Raw genomic sequence first — 17655 nt, forward strand, 5'->3', positions numbered from 1 at the left:
ATCCTGTGTCTCCAATCCTTGCTACTATTTTTGAACACCAGCCACTACACTCAAATTTCCATGCTCTTTGCTCTTTCCTCCCCCCCCCCCCCCCGCAATGTCACAGTACTTACTAAAATATATTAATTCTTTGATAGCTTCAACCTTAAAAAAAATATCCTACACAAGCAAATACCTGTATACATAATATATACATTGCATGATTTAACTTGGTTACACATTTGGTTTGTTCAGAGGACATCCAGTCCTAATTTTAAGGAAGAGCATGTCTTTACAGTATGAGCTTGTCAGGCTTAACACATAGTTACACTTTATTTCCTACTCTTGCTAAACATTCAGCTGCATAATGTAAAATGTATAATAGAGAGGAGGCCTGTGTTGTACCTGGAATACTCTTGTGGGTATGGAGAGGAATACCAGGTGTGGATTTCATATTTCCCAAACTCGATGACTGATGGACAGCGGACTTGTGGATCAGGGGCTCCTGTTACTCCTACTTTCTGTAAAAGAAACAAATATCTCTCCAAGTTAACAACAACAAAAGCACTACTTAACAGATCCAGCAATCCAGGAAAGAAGGAAAAGCTTTGTGATAGCACAGTTTTCTTCCACTGAACTACAGTGGTACCTCGGGGTTAAGAACTTAATTCGCTCCGGTGGTCCATTCTTAACCTGAAACTGTTCTTAACCTGAGGTACCACTTTAGCTAGTGAGGCCTCCTGCTGCCGCCGTAGCACAATTTCTATTCTCATCCTGAAGCAAAGTTCTTAACCCTAGGTACTATTTCTGGGTTATTTCTGGGTTAGTCTGTAACCTGAAGCGTATGTAACCCGAGGTACCACTGTAATTCACAAAGCAAGAAAAATATAAAGCCAGGTGTGCTAGTAAAAATGCTAGTCCAATCCGTCTTAGCATTATGCTTGCATGTTAAGAGTAATCTAAAGGAATCACCATATTTTTCGCTCTATAGGACACACCCGACCATAGGAGGCACCTTGTTTTAGATGGGGAGAACAAGAAAAAAAAAATCTCCCCCTCTCTGCTCAGTGCGCCTTCAGCAAAGCGGCAGGAGAAACGGAGCCCCTTCCATTTCTCCTGCCGCTTTGCTGAAGGGGCGCTGCGCAGAGAGGGGGAGAATTTTTTTTTCTTGTTCTCCCCCTCTAAAACAAGGTGCGTTCTGCTCATTCAAGGTGTGTTCACCTGAAGCCTCCGGAGCGCAGCGGGCGTTCCCGCTGCACTCTGGAGGCTTCAGGCAGCTACCTTGGAAGCCTGGAGAGCGAGAGGGGTCGCTGCGCACTGCCCCTCTCGCTCTCCAGGCCTTCAGTGAAGGCAACCCGAAGCCTCAGGAGCGCAGCGGGAGTTCCCGCTGGGCTCCGGAGGCTTTGGGTTCCTTTTGACCTGCTCTTTGGGGCTGGCGGGGGGAAGCGCTGCTTTCCCCCACCGCCAGCCTCAAAGACCAGGTCGGGGAGCAGCGCAAAGGCTGCATGCAGCCTTCCTGCTGCCCCCCAGCTTGTGGGGCTGGCAGTGGGGTGAAGCGCTGCTTTCCCCCACTGCCAGCCTCAAAGATTCCTGAAGCCTTCGGAGCACAGCGCAAGTTCCCATTGTGCTCTGCAGGCTTCGGGTTCCTTTTGCTGAAACCGGGAGAGCAAGACTCTCCTGGCTTCAGCGAAAGGAACCTGAAGCCTCCGGAACGCAGAGGGAACTCGCGCTGCGCTCCGAAGGCTTCAAGCGGCTATCCCTGAAGCCTGGAGAGCAAGAGGGCTTGGTGCACACCGATGCCTCTCACTCTCCAGGCTTCAGCGAAAGCAATGCGAAGCCTCCGGAGCGCGGAGGGAGCGCTCCCTCTGCGCATCGGAGGCTTCGCGTTGCTATCGCTGAAGACAAGGACCCTGCATTCACTTCATAGGACGCACACACATTTCCCCTTAATTTTTCGAGGGGGAAAAGTGCGTCCTATAGAGCAAAAAATACGGTAATAGCCACTTAATAAATCCAAGGAAATAAGTGACTCCTGAAAAAGCAAAAGGGAGGGAAGGAAGCAGGGGCAGGCAGGCGTGTATCCCAAGTGCACCTGTAATAGACAGCACAGAACCTGGTTAGGAACTGCAACAAAAGGCAATGGATGACCTACAAACCTACAAACAGGGTTTTGTTTTGTGTAAGTTTTCAAAACTCAAGATGCAACACCTCTCTCTCAAGTATATTTACATCAAACCAGAAAAGTGTCACCAAAAGAAATATATAGAAATACTGCAAACTGTATCCTTAAATTTTTCAGAGCACAAGGGGGCTTTTTGGTCCCCGCGGCTCTAAAATTATACAAGGCCAAAATGTTGGCACAGCTCCTTTATGGATCCTTTCTGGGCCCCACCTTCCTCTGCTTTCTCCCCCCTTGAGAGAGTTCAATCCAAACTCCTTAGAGCTCTCCTCCAAGTCCCCAGATGCATTTCAAACGCATAGGTTAGACTAGAAACGGGGATGATGAGAGTGGAGGCTTCTATCTGTCTAACATCAATCTACAAATGGCTGACACTAAATCTGCTCCCACGAGGAATAGCCACACTGATCTTCTGCGACCAATTCCAGTCAGGCTGGCAGACTGCAGTCCTGAACACCCTTCAGAAACTGGGTTTTGCCCCTCAAGCCCTTCTGAGCCTGGGGTTGGGCCAGGCAAAAGCAATGGTTAGGCAAAGAATTATAGACACCGAGAGACAACAGGAGTGCTCAAGGTGCCCCGACTATAAAATTGGAGAAATCGAGAGAGAGATAGCCGCACTGGCAGCATATCTCATCTTTCTCGTATCTAAAAATGCAAGAAGAGCTTTTACACTCGCCAGAAGCTCGGCTCTGCCCTCGCCAGTCCTGGAAGGAGCCTTTTAAAAAGTCCCATATTCTCAGAGACCTTGCGCCTGTTCACTGGGGGAGATAGGAAGCCCAGAACACTTGTTCTTTAGATGTCTCTCTTATGAAGAGGCACGTAGTAAGACCATTGATCCCCTACTGGTGAGACTCGCTAACCTCACAAAAATTTGACCTTTTTAACCTCGCAAAAATTTTAACCTCGCAAAAATTTGACCTTTTCCTGTTAGGCAAAGATCAGAAGACGACCTGGATGGTCGCCAGATTCTGTGTACAGGTCTGCAGGCGCAGACCATCTCCCAACTCAAACTAGTTCGTTAAGAAAATCCCCAAACTCGGTTTCATGGGTGACTCTGGGTCAACTCCCTGTGGTAGTTTATTGTTGTACATTGTTTTAATTGTTTGTTTTCCTTCTGTGACTGTACCCCCAAGTGTGTTTTATAAGCTGGTCTCCGACCATAATAAATTATCTATCTATCTAGAAATACCCAGATTATGGGGAGCTATCCAGTGGAAGATGCAATGAAATCAAGTATTTCATGTCCACTTATTTCAATGGGTCTATTTTGTGCACAACATAGTTGGGCATCATTCATTAAAAAAAAATGGCAAAGGTGTTTTGCAAGAAGAATCATGGCCATCAACCCTTAAGGAAATTATCTTCCTTTGGGGCAATCTGCACACCTCTGGCCTCCATTGTTATTTTTCATGCATGTATAAGGTAAAATATAGCTTTCCCTTTCTATCCACCCCCTCCCCAGACACATTTTCTTCTTTATATACACTATGAAGAATTGAGGATGCTTTGCAAATTACATCTACAAGCAAAGGCTCAGGAGTGAATGGAAGAGAGAAAATGCTGGTTAGACTTCCAACACTCTTTTCTCTCAGTTTACATTGTGTATTTAATATACATTAAAAAGACTTGCTTAGTGGTGATATTACTATTATGTCTTGCATCCTAATACACCTGTAAGTTCTGTAGTGTGTGTTCACATTGAGCTCCTAGTGCTGTTTTTAGTGACAGAAGTATTTCAAATCCCAGGACATTTGGAAACATCAAGTTCTAAACAAGTGCTAAAAGCATTTTATCTACTATGGAAGGTCCATCTCTTACCTTCCCTCCCTTTGCACACACCCACATTTCTTCAGCACTACGAAGTCAGTGCAGATAGTCCCTCAGTGGGGGCCAGTTAGGTCAGCTTAGCCAACACAGAAACGCTTGCTTAAAGCAATTTCTTTTCCCCTTTGTTTTTCTATAAACTACAGGGCACTTTTCAATGCTCAGATGCAGGAAGTGGCATCTGAGTCTCCTCCTTTCTCTCACACACAGCTCAGTTCAAGTGCAATCCCACGCTATACTTAGGTGGTTCAACAAGCCTCACACACCTGCCTCTACCCCTCACTGTAATCCAATTCTTCAATTGGAAAACTATGGACCTGTGCTTGCCCTACCAAGCAGGACTTTAACTCAGTCTGCATGCCTGGTTTGGAGGGTTTGGAGGGCAACTAGAGTTAAAGTCTGCCTCTGTTTGGCTGGAACTGCAAGGTAACCCCATGCAGTGCAGCATTGTGGGATTGGAGGGAGGGCAAGGAGCACCCAACTACAAGTTTTGCTCATAACACTCCAAAATGAGGTTTGGTGATGTGAACACCAGTCCTATAATTTAATTATAACATGGGGTGCCATCAGTTCATAAATATTTATACCTGTGGCCCCAAAAAACCATGATTTATTCGACTGAGAAAAACCATTGTGCCCATGTGTTTCCGCCCCGTTCAGACCGCATTTTCAGACTTTGTTTGTAGTCTAAGATTTAACCAGTTTCCCAGTTTGGAAGTAACAGTAAACAATGGTTTTAACGAACGCTGAAAGTATTTCAGTGCAGTGCAAGAGAAAAAAGAGCATGCAGGTATAACACTCATTCTCAGTCTTATAAACCATAGCATATTTGATTGGAATTCTTTCATCTGTCGGAGAGCCTTGGGGGTAGAATAGAGCAGATAACTTATCCAAATAAATGGCCTCAGTGACCAAAAATGCACCCTTAACACAGACTGCAATGACAGAGAATTTATCCCTGTAACTGTGCAGAAAAGATTTCTAATTTAATTTCAGAACATAAAAGTGCTAAACAGGAACTGATGACCAGCTTATGTCTTGAAATAATATTCATACTGATTTACTCTTTACCCAAACTGTGCTAAAAGCACTTTGGAATTCTCTATCATGAGAGATACTGATGGGATTTTTAAAGGACAGCGGTCTCCATCCTGGTCCCTTCCAGATGCTTAGAACTCAAACTATCTTTATGGTAGTTGTAGTTCAAACATGTGGCGGTGATCAATATGGGAAGGGCTGGATTAGGATAAGAGCTGGGTCTAAACCACTGAGCCTAGGGCTTGCCAATCAAAAAGTCAGTGGTTCAAATCCCCAAGACGGAGTGAGCTCCCGTTGTCCGGTCCCTGCTCCTGCCAACCTAGCAGTTCGTAAGGACGTCAAAGTGCAAGTAGATAAATAGGTACCGCTCCGGTGGGAAGCTGAATGGCATTTCCATGTGCTGCTCTGGTTCACCAGAAGTAGCTTAGTCATACTGGACACATGACCTGGAAGCTGTCTGCAGACAAACGCCGGCTCCCTTGGACAGTAAAGTGAGATGAGTGCCGCAACCTGAGTCGTCCACGACTGGACTTAATGGTCAGGGTCCCTTTACCTATGTCTGACTACCAGGAGAAGGCTCCTCCCATGAATAATAGAGACCCCTGGCTGGCCAGTGCTAGAAACAGCATGCTGCACTATGATGGACCTTTGGTACAATTCAACAAGGAAATCCTTCTGTTTTTATACAAAAGTTAAGGCAGAACCATTTTTTCTCCAAAAGTTTGTAGACATTTCTTGTTTTGCCATTTTTCTTCCACCTTTACATTTGAATAATCTCAAAGCAGCAATAAGGAAACAGCTATATTCACCAAATCTCTTTGTTCTTCCCTCATATCTTGCCATGCCAGAAAACAACCTGATGTACCTTTCCACAGCAATACACAAATAAAATCTCTCAGTTACTTAATAGTGTGCACAATAGCAAGTTCAACTGTTCTAAACATCATCTCTTCGCCACTGATTGAGTCCCAGGGCTCTTTCTTCCCCTTTTCTTTTTTAAGGAAAAAAACCTGAGGGATTGGATGGGTTTTCCTAAGGGAAAGGCTGCAACAGCCAATTTACTTTCCCTAAGATACAAAATATCCTCAGTCAAAAGAGAAAAAACCACACAATAGCCAAATCAAAATCATGTTTGATGCTAGAAACTGTCTTGCAATTGGCTCCTCAAGTATAATGGGTAGCACAAGTTCAATCACCCAAACTGAAACTCAAGAATTCTACCACCTGATAGAAGCCAATTTAAGAACACATCATTCCATGGAAGAATGAGAGACACACAATACAGTATCTATGAAACTCCACAATTCAAAAAGCGTAGTTTAGAATTGCTAATCCCAGACAGGACAGCGTTGAAATTACTCAGCTCACAGTCTGTTGCCAACAGAACCACACTGGTTTACATGGAGATGCTTCAAGGATGCTCTCAGACTGCACCTGTGGCACTGCCTTGCATGTTTGTGCCTTCTGGCTGGCCACTGAATTCTCCTCCAAATAGATGCCTGAGATAAAGGTGGAGTCCCAGTTCCAGTACAACTGCTTGCACATCATAACAGCTCAAAGTCCATATCAAAGCAGACGTCCAACTCCCACAACGGTGGCACCCGGCCACAGACCCCTCCCTCCGGCAGACGGTCTCTCTTCAACAACTCAGCCAGCCATCCTTGCACCTCTGCTCAGCGTATTCCAATTTGCTCAGGTGTGGCACTCTGCTCTACCTGGATACGCACTGCGTCAGCAGCTCAGCTGAGTTTAACCCAATCCTTGCCAAACTCACACTCACAAGTCTCTGCAAAGTTACGGTATATACAATATCAGCAAGAAAAGAGAACAGTAATATTTATCAGAAGTTGCAAAGAGATGTAGGGCTGCTTACTAACTCATGAGCAAGTACTCTGGATTTTACACCATGCTATATATGCTAAGCAATTACTTTCAAATATCAGAAGTCTACATTGATCAGAGATTAACTAGTTTGTGCTGTCTGAAAGGCCTGAAGCTGGCTGACCAAAAAAAACCTGTTACAAAAATAATATATTTGCACCAGCCATTCTAATTTGTGCACAGAGTGCACCTATATAAACACAACTAAATATAAAAGCGTCAATTTCAGAGGACATCACTGTGGTCCTTACTTTAATGGCAGAAGCTAAAATATTTGTGGTCTTTGCTGTCACCAGCTTATCTTGGTCTATAAAAGAAGACTCATGTAATAATCAACTAAGCCTCCTGGATGAGATAATGATGAGCAGTGTTAGAAACTCAGGTATACAAGTCAGGTGCCAAGTGACACCTTAAACCTTGGTTATGGCCACCACAACGGAATGTCTATTCACCAGGGGGTTGGACTAGATGACCCTAAGGATCCCTTCCAACAATTATACGCTTCTATGATCTCAACTACATTGCTTGACTGTCCCAACATGTAAGGAGGAGAAATGCAGCAGAAATGGAAAAGATGTAAACTATGGACTAAGGCAGAGGTTTTTAAACTGTGGTTTGTGAGTTCCATTTGGGTGGCCTGTGGAAAGGCTGTAGCACAGTCAAATAGATCTGTATTCAGCCCTGCATTTACTTTCCTTGATGTGATGATGGAGGACTAAGGTGCCCAGCAAGGGGTCCATGATTTGCATAGCCGCGCAGAAGCACAAGACTCACAACTTTTATTGCACATGAGTCATCTGGCTCGATTGAGACGTCAGTCACCAACCTGCCGCCCAGAAATCTCCATGTAGTTGCAACTGGACCCTTGCCAATAGCAAACGTGCATGGTGCACAGTGAATTCCGAACACTGGTGATGAGGTGATTACCTCTTTAAGCAAATATTTGTAAAAAGGGCATACTAGCAACACATGAGCCTTTGTTTCTGTATTCCCATCAACACAAGGATATATATGACCTTGGAATCTTCCTGTTACAGAAATACCAATAAGCTTTCTTTTCCATTTCTTCATCTGCTTACTCCAAAGGTTCTGCTGGCTTTTGTATTTGTCTTCTTCCAGGCAGAGGGTCATCAACACCTCCCAAGAAACAGAACCTATAAGCCTCCTTTCTCCTGCAGTTTTGAAACAGGACATACCGTATCTGTACCAATACAGCCATGCAGGAGCTGAAGGGCCATGCTTAGACAGATGTGCACAAACATGGAATATTGAACAATCTACCATGCCTCTGCATTAAGCCAATGTCCTTTATACAGAACACTGAACAACAAGCAAACTCCCCTCACAAATGCCGGGCAAGCCCTTGCAGAATTCAATGTGCACTAAAACAGGGAGGAAGAAATGTCCAATACGGGAAGGTACAGACTTACTCTGATTCAGTTTTGAAGCAAGCAAAGCTATTGTATAGCTTTGGCATGCAAGTCTTACAATCTTGGACAATCCTCGATCCCCACTCGTCAGCCCCATGTTTCTGGGCTATAATATTTTAAGTTTGCCTCAGAGCTGCCTGCTTATCTCTCATCAGCATCACACCTCATCACTTCTTATCAACTGGCTGGTTCCCAGAAAATCCTCAGTAAACTACCTGTCTCAATCTTCTCAGTACTATGCATCTTATGACTAATATACCCCTGTAAAAAGGTAAAGGAACCCTGACAGTTAAGTCCAGTCACAAACGACTCTGGGGTTGCGGCACTCATCTGGCTTTACTGGCCGAGGGAGCCGGCAGCATTTGTCCACAGACAGTTTTTCCGGTCATGTGGCCAGCATGACTAAGCCGCTTCTGGCGCAACGGAACACCAAAACCAGAGCAGCACACGGAAACGCCGTTTACCTTCCCTGCTGGAGCGTTACCTATTATCTACTTGCACTTTGAACTGCTAGGTGGGCAGGAACTGGGACAAAGCAAAAGGAGCTCACCCTGTCGCGGGGATTTGAACTGCCGACCTTCCGATCGACAAGCCCCAGGCTCAGTGGTTTAGACCACAGCGCCACCCGCACCTCTGTAGGAGTCTACTAACCATACCTTTGCAAGCAAGCTTCATTCAATTTTACCTGCAGTGCTTGCTCCTGAATATCTCTGAACAACTCCATATCTTTCTCAGTCATGACATCTGGACCTCCAAGAAGCCATTCTTCATTTTCCTGTTTTCCATCCCAGCCATCCTGATTGTCTGAAAATGAACACATAACGACAAATGGAATTTCCTGAAATTAAGCAGCTGAATATGTAAGGTGGTCACAGGATAAATAACTATCTAAAAGGGGTTATTGCACTTATTGCACTAAGAAGTTTTGAAGTTCATGGCAGGCTACCCCTTTAGACTAAACTGTGACATACCAACATAGACCCTTCCACCCCACCACCTGGCAGCTTCAGTTCTTCCAGTGGTATAACCATTCCACTCTCACCCACCAATACTTCTTGGCTTTGGGAGAAGGCATAGTCCCCTGGACTGCGGAAATGTGTTCTCAGTCTAAACCAACCTCACATGGCTGTTGTGCCAGGAAAATGGGAAGGAGAACTATATATGCCACCTTGAGCTCCTTGGAGGAAAGGTGCAATGTAAGTCTAATAAAATAAATGAATATTCTTACAATCTTAACAAACACAAAATAATACACACTAACCTCCACTGCTTGGACTGTTGTCCACAAATGAAAAGATATATTATGATGATTTTAGCATATACACTTTGCCAAGGTTCTGTGGTGTATTTGAAGATGACCCTTTAATTGTACGTGGTTTTATTTATATATATATATAGATAGATAGATAGATAGATATAGATAGATAGATATAGATATATAGATATATATAGATATAGATATAGATATAGATATATAGATATATATAGATATATATATTCTACTGCTTCCACCCAAGTACCTTCAGCAGAATGTATTGTGCCCCAACAACATTTATGATAATGTAAAAAAAAAAAAAAAACAAAGTGTTGAAGTTTCTTCAGACTCTGTTCTCAAATTGAAAATTAGAAGTCCAAAAAGTAAGAAGAGATAATAGCCTCTACAATTAGCTACCTGTAGGCCAGTCTGAAGTGCTTGATTTCCTATTGTCTTTTCTCCTGATCCTATACTGCTGAGAGTAATCCACCACTTCTCCTCGAGCTTTACGCCCATCAGGGGATGGGGTGAAGAATTTGGTAAGGCCATCAATGAGCCCTTTGGTTTTCTTGTTGAATTTCAAGGTGGTGCTTGCATCTCTGCAGAATTCCAGGCCGTCGATTTGCTCCAAATAGCCCCCTTCTGACGAACAAGTTGACTGGCTGGATAGGGGAGTCTTGCGCTTACGACCTCGACCAGGTCCCGTCTGAACTTTGCTGAAGGGGGCTTTTGATCTAAACAAATAGTAAAGTGGGTAATAGAGACTTACAGAAAGAGAAGCTATGCAGGGTATTAGCCAGCTGATAATTTCAAATTCTTCCTTGGGCAATAAAGATACCTGCAGTGCAATTTAATGGAAGTTTACTCAGAAGCAAATCCAACTCTGTTCAATGAAGCTTACTGTATGGTTAATTGTACACAGAACTAGAGCCTTCCCAAATTTCTCAGGAATCTGGTATTCTGAATAAAAATTAAGTGTATAGGAGTTACGTACTTAATCCCCCCCCCACCAAAAAGACGCCACGAGAACTCAAGTGTTTAAGAGCAGTGTATAATGATCCTAATGGCAAGGCTTGTTTGACCCTTCAGATAGTTTCCCTCCCACACCTTTCTGACATGGAACTCTACAGCAAAATTGGAAGCCATCTAAATATTCAAAAGCAGCAGTGACATGGATCATGTCCTGTGTTCTGTAAAGCAACAATCCAAGCACCCTCCAGATTTCATGGGTGTGGAAAAATCTTGAAAAGCAAGTGAGACAGAGTACTCCACTAATGGCAGCAGAACATTCTGCCAGTCTAACTTGAGAGGCTAGAAGGGTTTGTAGTGCAAGAAACATAGTTATATATTGCCTCAAGCTAACAGAGCAAAGTGGATGCTCAAACTTATTTGATTGAAGGAGGGAAGCTCATCGCTTACTTTAGATTCAGTGGGAATGCAAGCCAAGAATGGCCGTTGTTGTTATCTAGCATAGAGATCTACCTCCTAAGTAGAAGCTTGGGCTGCTTGAAATCAGCACCGGAAGTTTTTTTACTGAGGACTAACTGCCTACACTGAAAGGTGTAAACAGACTTCTTCTACAAATAAAAAAAATGTGAAAACCAAAACAAATGCTGAGTTTTAGGAACCTGGGAAATTAATGAATCCAACAAAGTAAAAGATATGCCTTGTGTCACATTCAGAAACAAAAAGCATTAAAAATTTGGACAGAAGTACTCATAATCTTTCCAGAACACGTAGCAAAATATTTAACCCAACAAAGATGGAACATCTCTAACAACAGAACTGCACAGGTATCCATATTCACACTGTACCCACTGCCACCAAGTTTTGGAAAAACTTACGTTGCATTTTGGTTCTTTAATCGGTTTTTGGGACGTCCTATTGGGTTGGCATAACGCCGCTTTATCTGTGCTGCCTTCTTGTGTAGAAGTTTTCTTCCTTTTTTACGTGGCCGACATATCTGACATATCCACATGCCTGTAAAGTGAACAGACTCATCATAATGTATGTCAACATCTGTTAGTCCCAGAGAACAATACCGTATTATTTATATAACCTAAGAATAGCCCTGCTGGGCACGCAAGTGGCCCATCTAGTCCAGCCTCCTGTTCTCAAAGTGCCCAACCAGATGCTCATGGGAAGCCCATGAGCAGGACAGGAACACAACAGCAATGCTCTCCCTGGGACTGTATATAGTACTGCTTGAGTACTTCAAATACATTCTCTGCAATCACAAAATCATAGAGTTCCCTATGCCAACTTTTAACATATGGTAGTAGTATTATGACCCTGTACTGCAGATTTTTGAGGGGTGGGGGTGAGGAGGAGGAGCTGAGGCTGACAGACTTGTGGTTTCCCTAAGGAAACCTAGTAAGCTCATGGAAAAGGCCAGATTCAAGCCATGGTCTTCTTCATATCTCGCAGCTCACACTCTTATTCACTACAACACTATCTGTAAAGTTATTCAGAACTCTTAATCAAGCCAATGCTACTATTCTGTTCTGCCTGTTAAAGACATCTATAATTTGAAGGCTAAAAGGGTTGTTTGTGTGAGTTTCTCCCCCTGCAGCATCTTTTAACCCTTTCTTACCTTTTGGCATCCTGGTCAGAGGGGGGTCACAACATTCCATGTGAAAGCCACGATCACATGAGTCACAAAATAGCATATTATCCTGTGAAGCACAGAAATTTCAAGTTACTGCAATTCAAGCACTTAGACCAAGAACACTCTCTTCTATTATCATCAAATATAACCACTATGATTCTAGGCTGAGAGGGGGTATTCCAGCTGCAGACTGGTATCTTCCTGCCTGTGCAAGGATGAGGAAGGGAAACTGCAAGAAATATATAATCAGAAGCTGCAATTACGCTGTGGCCCTCACACTGCAGAGGGACCGTGTGGGCAGGCGGCTTCTTTAAACTGCTTTGTTGAGGGGCAAGCGGCTGCCCATGCCTCAGCAGGGCAGTCTAATGAAGCTTCAACTCTGGCTCACATGTATGGGTATGTAGGCAAAGAGGCAATCCTGGTCTCAAACTGTATAGGGCAGGCATGTCCAAAGTCCATTGGGGGAGCCCTAATCGGGCCCGCCAGTCGGTTTAATCCAGCCCCTGTGGCAGTTTATTTCTTGGGGTAAAATCGTAAAAAACCCCTCAACAACTGAAAACCTAAAAGCAGCTCAACAACTTCAATCCCAAAAAAAGGTCAACAACCTTGGTTGGCCCTTTGGTCGGCCCCCACAGCCCTTCATTTCATCAAATCTGCCCTACTTTGAAAAAAGTTTGGACACCACTGGTATAAGGCTTTGTACACCAATACTGGCCCCTTGAACACAGCACGGTAGCTAACTGTCAGCCAGTTAGAGTAGCAGTTACTACTTGCAAGTGCTGTTTCAAACTGTTTTCACTGCTTTATTTGTTTCTATTAATAGAATACTATAATTTCCCGCTATGGTAATAATTTATTGAAAGGTTGGTTAAATATTTTCTAGATAAATATTTGCCTATAACCGTTATGCAATCAAAGGAATAAACACTGAATTAATGAGGCAGAAAGAATATTTTGTTTATTCTATTTACAAAATTTTTCTTCCTACATTCCTTTAAAATATTTGTACCCTACTTTTCTGCTTAAAAATCATCTGAATTAGCATAAATGAGCACAAATGCAACCAATATAGATTATTTTTAAAAACAATAGCTTGCAGAGAAAATTGCAGTAGAAACAAATAAACTCAAATCTTAAGTAGGAAGAATAACCAAGACCTCTCCACTAAACACTTCTGGAATAGGAAGTTTTAACCTGTTAGTAAAATGCAAGAACATAGCCTAGGTGCAATGGCCATATAGGTCCTGTCATGCATACTAACCCACCTAACCTCAGAAAGTGGAGAGAGACAGAGCAGCACCAGCAGACTCTTTGGGGAGAAGGCAGATCCCCCTAAGATCTCAGGCTGTTCAGGGCTTTGAAGGTTGACAGCCAGAACTGGGCTCAGAAGCAAATAGGGAACCAACACAACAGATACGACAAATGCTCTCTGCAGAACCAGCACAATTTGTAGCAATTAAAACTTCAACATACTTTTCCAGCACAGCATGCTGTAGTAGTCCAGCCTGGACATTTGCACTGTGCACATGTCTATGGCAAGGTCAAATCTCACCGCCAACTGCAGGATCTCATGCAATTACAGTGGTGCCCCGCAAGACGAATGCCTCGCAAAACGAAAAACGCGCAAGACGAAAGGGTTTTTCAGTTTTTGCGTCGCTTCGCTAGACGATTTTCCCTATGGGCTTGTTTCACAAGATGAAAACGTCTTGCGAGTTTGTTCACTTTTTTCCTAAAGCCACTTGAAGAGGCGCAGTTGCGACAGACCGTGCTTCGCAAGACGAAAAACATCGCAAGACGAAAAGACTCGCGGAACGAATTAATTTCGTCTTGCGAGGCACCACTGTAGTTAGAATATGAACATGATCCAGAAGGTGAATGTCCAGGTACTCACAGCATTCTTGCCCTGATCTCGACAGGAACTGCATGTTTTGCACTCAATGCACTGCCATCGTAAGGCCTTCACACGAACTGTTAACTCTGGGGAGAACTTCAGGCAGGATGGATGACCTACACCAAGGTGAAAACAATTTCAGTTAAACTAAGTAGGAACAGCCTGTGCTCAGGAAGAGCAGAAGATACAGGTTCTATTGCAGTTAACATCTGACATCTTAAAAAGACTCCAGTTCTGCCAGAGCAGTTCCGTGTGTGCTTGGCACTCTGGGATGAACCCACAATATGTGTTTTTGGAAGGGAAGTTGGTTTCTTGCCCAAACACTCAATATTCAGAGGAAAGAGGAAACAAAACCCTTGAGGAATTGCATGAATGGTTCTAACCGAAGATGATTCCAATATGTACTTAAGTACTTGCAGAAATTATGATGTGCCCAAATAATGCCAAAGAAGCCGTTCATGAGGTGAGCTTTGTAGATTAGCCCTGCCCCCCCAGCCTGCCAACACACCTTTATATTCAAAAGTGGAGCTTACTGGGTTTCTATGTTGGACACGCAGGAGGCAGAACCCTGTCCAGTTCATCCAACATAGTAGGTGGCAGCCAAGGCACAGATAGGTCTCTGCTTTCTTAGTGAGTCTCCTGCACTTCAGTGCTGGACATACAAAAGGAAATGTTCCTTCCTGTGTATCCAGCATACAATTAAAGAAACCTGGTTCCATAACAGAGACACAGACTGTCATCAGCTCACCATGTTTCTGTTAAATGCAAAAAAGATTCATTGGCTGTGAGTCTAGCACAGAGCTTTCCAAACTTTTAATGTTGGTGACACACTTTTTTGACATGCATCATTTCATGACACAGTAATTCAGTTTTACTAGCAAACCGGAGATTAAACTAACCCCTTTCCAGCGTTCACGCAACATACCTACACACTGCAGCCGACAGACATGTGCTGCGACACACAGTTTGAAAAGCTCTGGTCTAACACATTAACATGGTGGGCTAATGGTGAAAGGGTAGAGCCCTTCTTGACTCCATTTCCAACCTCTTGGTTTCTATGGTAGGCAGGGAGCTTAACCTCCTATGCATCCAGTGCACTGCCAGAGGATGCGTGAAATGCTCTATGCCTATGCTAGTAAGCCACATAGTTTCTATGCTGGATAGGAAGGGGGGCTTCCATTTCTCCTTGACCAGCATAGGAACCATGTGGGCTGTCAGGAGATGTGAAGAGCACTCCATGCAGAAGCCCACTTCGTTTCTGCAATGGGTAGAGAGGAGGCAAAGCACCAACTTTCATGCACAATGTGGTGGGTTGCCAGAGGACAGCCTGAGCATTCTGTTTCTCTTGTAGTAGCTCACTCAGTTGTCTGAGTGAAATTCCACCTACGCTCACCAGGCAAGCAGCTAAAAACAAAGCTGCATCAGGCTAAAGGGCACATCTGCAGGGGCCATTTTTACAAATTGTATTCCCTGCACATTGCATTCATTTTTTAATAGAGCTGTTGGTGGTATCTGTGAGACAAAGAGTCTTCCCAGCCTACAATGAACCTTCTTTCCAAGCAACTTCTCTTTTACTTCTCTTTCAGCAGCAAAACTCTAGAGCAAGAAATACTTTACCACACTGTACCACACAACTTTTCAGCCCCAACATGAACTTTGGTCATATTAAGTTTTGCAAGTTTCTGCACTGCTCCAAGCATTACCTCAGAAAACATAAAACTAATCCCTAGCAGCATAGCCAAGCATAAGGAGAAGTATAACTACAGTGGATATTGCCCATGACAAGCAGTCTTGAAGCAATTCTCCAGCTGGGTTAAAAAGGTCTTATTTTTTTAAGTTAGCTTGTTAAATGTGCACAATGAATGCATTTGCAGGTCACCAATTCAATAGATCTCATTGCCCAAAATGCAGGCAGCCACCTACCACTATTGCCGCAATCAGCACAAGAAATGAGCTCTTCAGGTTTCTTTTCTCGGTTTTGTTCTTTTGTACCAAGGCAGAAGCTGCAGATTGGGATTGGTTCAGCAACTGGCTGTGGGGGAAGGAGACGAATAATAGAGATTTTCATTAATTATATCATATTTGCAAAACATATACTGAATGAAGACATTAGAGCAGAGATAGCTAACTCAGGTCAAAAGTATTGAGACATAAGCAATTCATTTCCTAGGGCAGTGTTAGAAAATCAGATATATAAGCAAGGAGCCAAATGGCTCCTTAAACCAAGGTTACAGTCACCAAAACAGAATGTTTAGTTGCCATTTTGGGGTAAAAAAGCTCAGAAGTCTTGTTTTTCAAATGATGGATTGACTGTGATTGATTCTCAGTTAAACATCTGGCTAACTCAGACGACTACCTTGAGTCAGGTTAACTTTGAGAACTTAAAAGTCACTTGATTCAGGAACATGCCCACCTACACAGTACATTGGCCTATTCCAACCTCTCTTTCTTAATGGTGACATAATAACGTAAGAATATTCTTCACCACCATGAGAAGGACAGTGGGGTGGGGTAAGTGAAGACAAGCTACAACTAATACCTATAACTATTAACTGTAATGTTGTTTACTGCTACTGCTCAGGCTGCACACAGAAAAAGCATATTGGTTCCAGAAATTCATTCTGATTATGCAGATAAAATATAACTGATAGAATTCTACAGCATGTGGTATGAGTGAGTGGAAAGAGTCAAGACCCTATGATGATCAGAAATGCACCTCCAAATGGTGGTGATGTCAGGTGCTATCCTGGTGCCCAGGCATCTTCACTTGGTTGCAAGTGGTCGATAGCCAGGTGCAAAATGCAACTGGCACCTGGCTAATTTCAAACACTGCCCTAGGGTGTTAGACAACTACGCTTTATTCAGAGAGAAACTAATGGGTCATTAATTTCAATGGGTCTGCTCTGAGTAAAACTTAATTGAATACCACTCCTAGTCCCTGTCCCTACCTCAAAAATTCACAGAGCACTGCAGTGAAGATATATATACAAAGGAAGCCAGTTCCAAGTGATTGCAATGAGAGCAGACTGCAGGTGCTGGGCCTGTATTGGTCACGGAGACAATCTTAAGTGGTACTCAGGACCTGATGTAAGTGTTGTGGTACAGACTGGAAAACAGTGACTACAATGCTATCAAATTCAACTTATAGGCAAGTGGGCAACTGCCAAGGAAGTCAAACAGTCACACAGAACTTCAAAGGAGAAAACTGAGGGGATTGGCAGAAAGGAAATAGAAAGGCAAAGTTAAATTTCTCCAGACTGCCATGAGGTTATTCAAAAGCATAATGAATGTTAAATTATACAATATATACCACAGATCAGGAAAGGTGCCACAAAGGTCTACAGGATGTGTGGCTAACAAGCAAAGTCAATAACATAGAGGCAAGAATGTGTTTTTCACAAAATAGATGAGATGACAGCAAAAAGCAACAAAACATTGGCAAAATAAAGGAAAGCTGACAACAAAAAATACAAAAAAGAATTTCAAGGAGTTCATCACTAAAAACATTATGCCTAGTAATAAAACATTATTTAACAAATTAGAAGCAAGAAAAATGCTTAGGGATGATAT

The 17655-nt window shown here is 43.2% G+C and overlaps 1 protein-coding gene across 1 annotated transcript in view; it reads right to left on the minus strand.

The window, feature by feature from the left end:
- The window catches only part of KAT6A (lysine acetyltransferase 6A), a 92066-nt gene that overhangs the window by 26919 nt on the left and 47492 nt on the right, over positions 1-17655 (minus strand). Inside the window, exons 3-9 of the mRNA XM_083629166.1 lie at positions 16009-16117; positions 14086-14201; positions 12180-12261; positions 11431-11566; positions 10004-10320; positions 9017-9135; positions 385-500 (exon numbers count right to left, since the gene is read on the minus strand). Of these exons, the coding sequence (XP_083485292.1) occupies positions 385-500; positions 9017-9135; positions 10004-10320; positions 11431-11566; positions 12180-12261; positions 14086-14201; positions 16009-16117 (995 nt within the window). The remainder of the gene's footprint in view (positions 1-384; positions 501-9016; positions 9136-10003; positions 10321-11430; positions 11567-12179; positions 12262-14085; positions 14202-16008; positions 16118-17655) is intronic.

The sequence above is a fragment of the Podarcis filfolensis genome, assembly GCF_964270895.1.
Source record: "Podarcis filfolensis genome assembly, chromosome: 8".
NCBI classification, from domain to species: Eukaryota; Metazoa; Chordata; class Lepidosauria; order Squamata; family Lacertidae; genus Podarcis; species Podarcis filfolensis.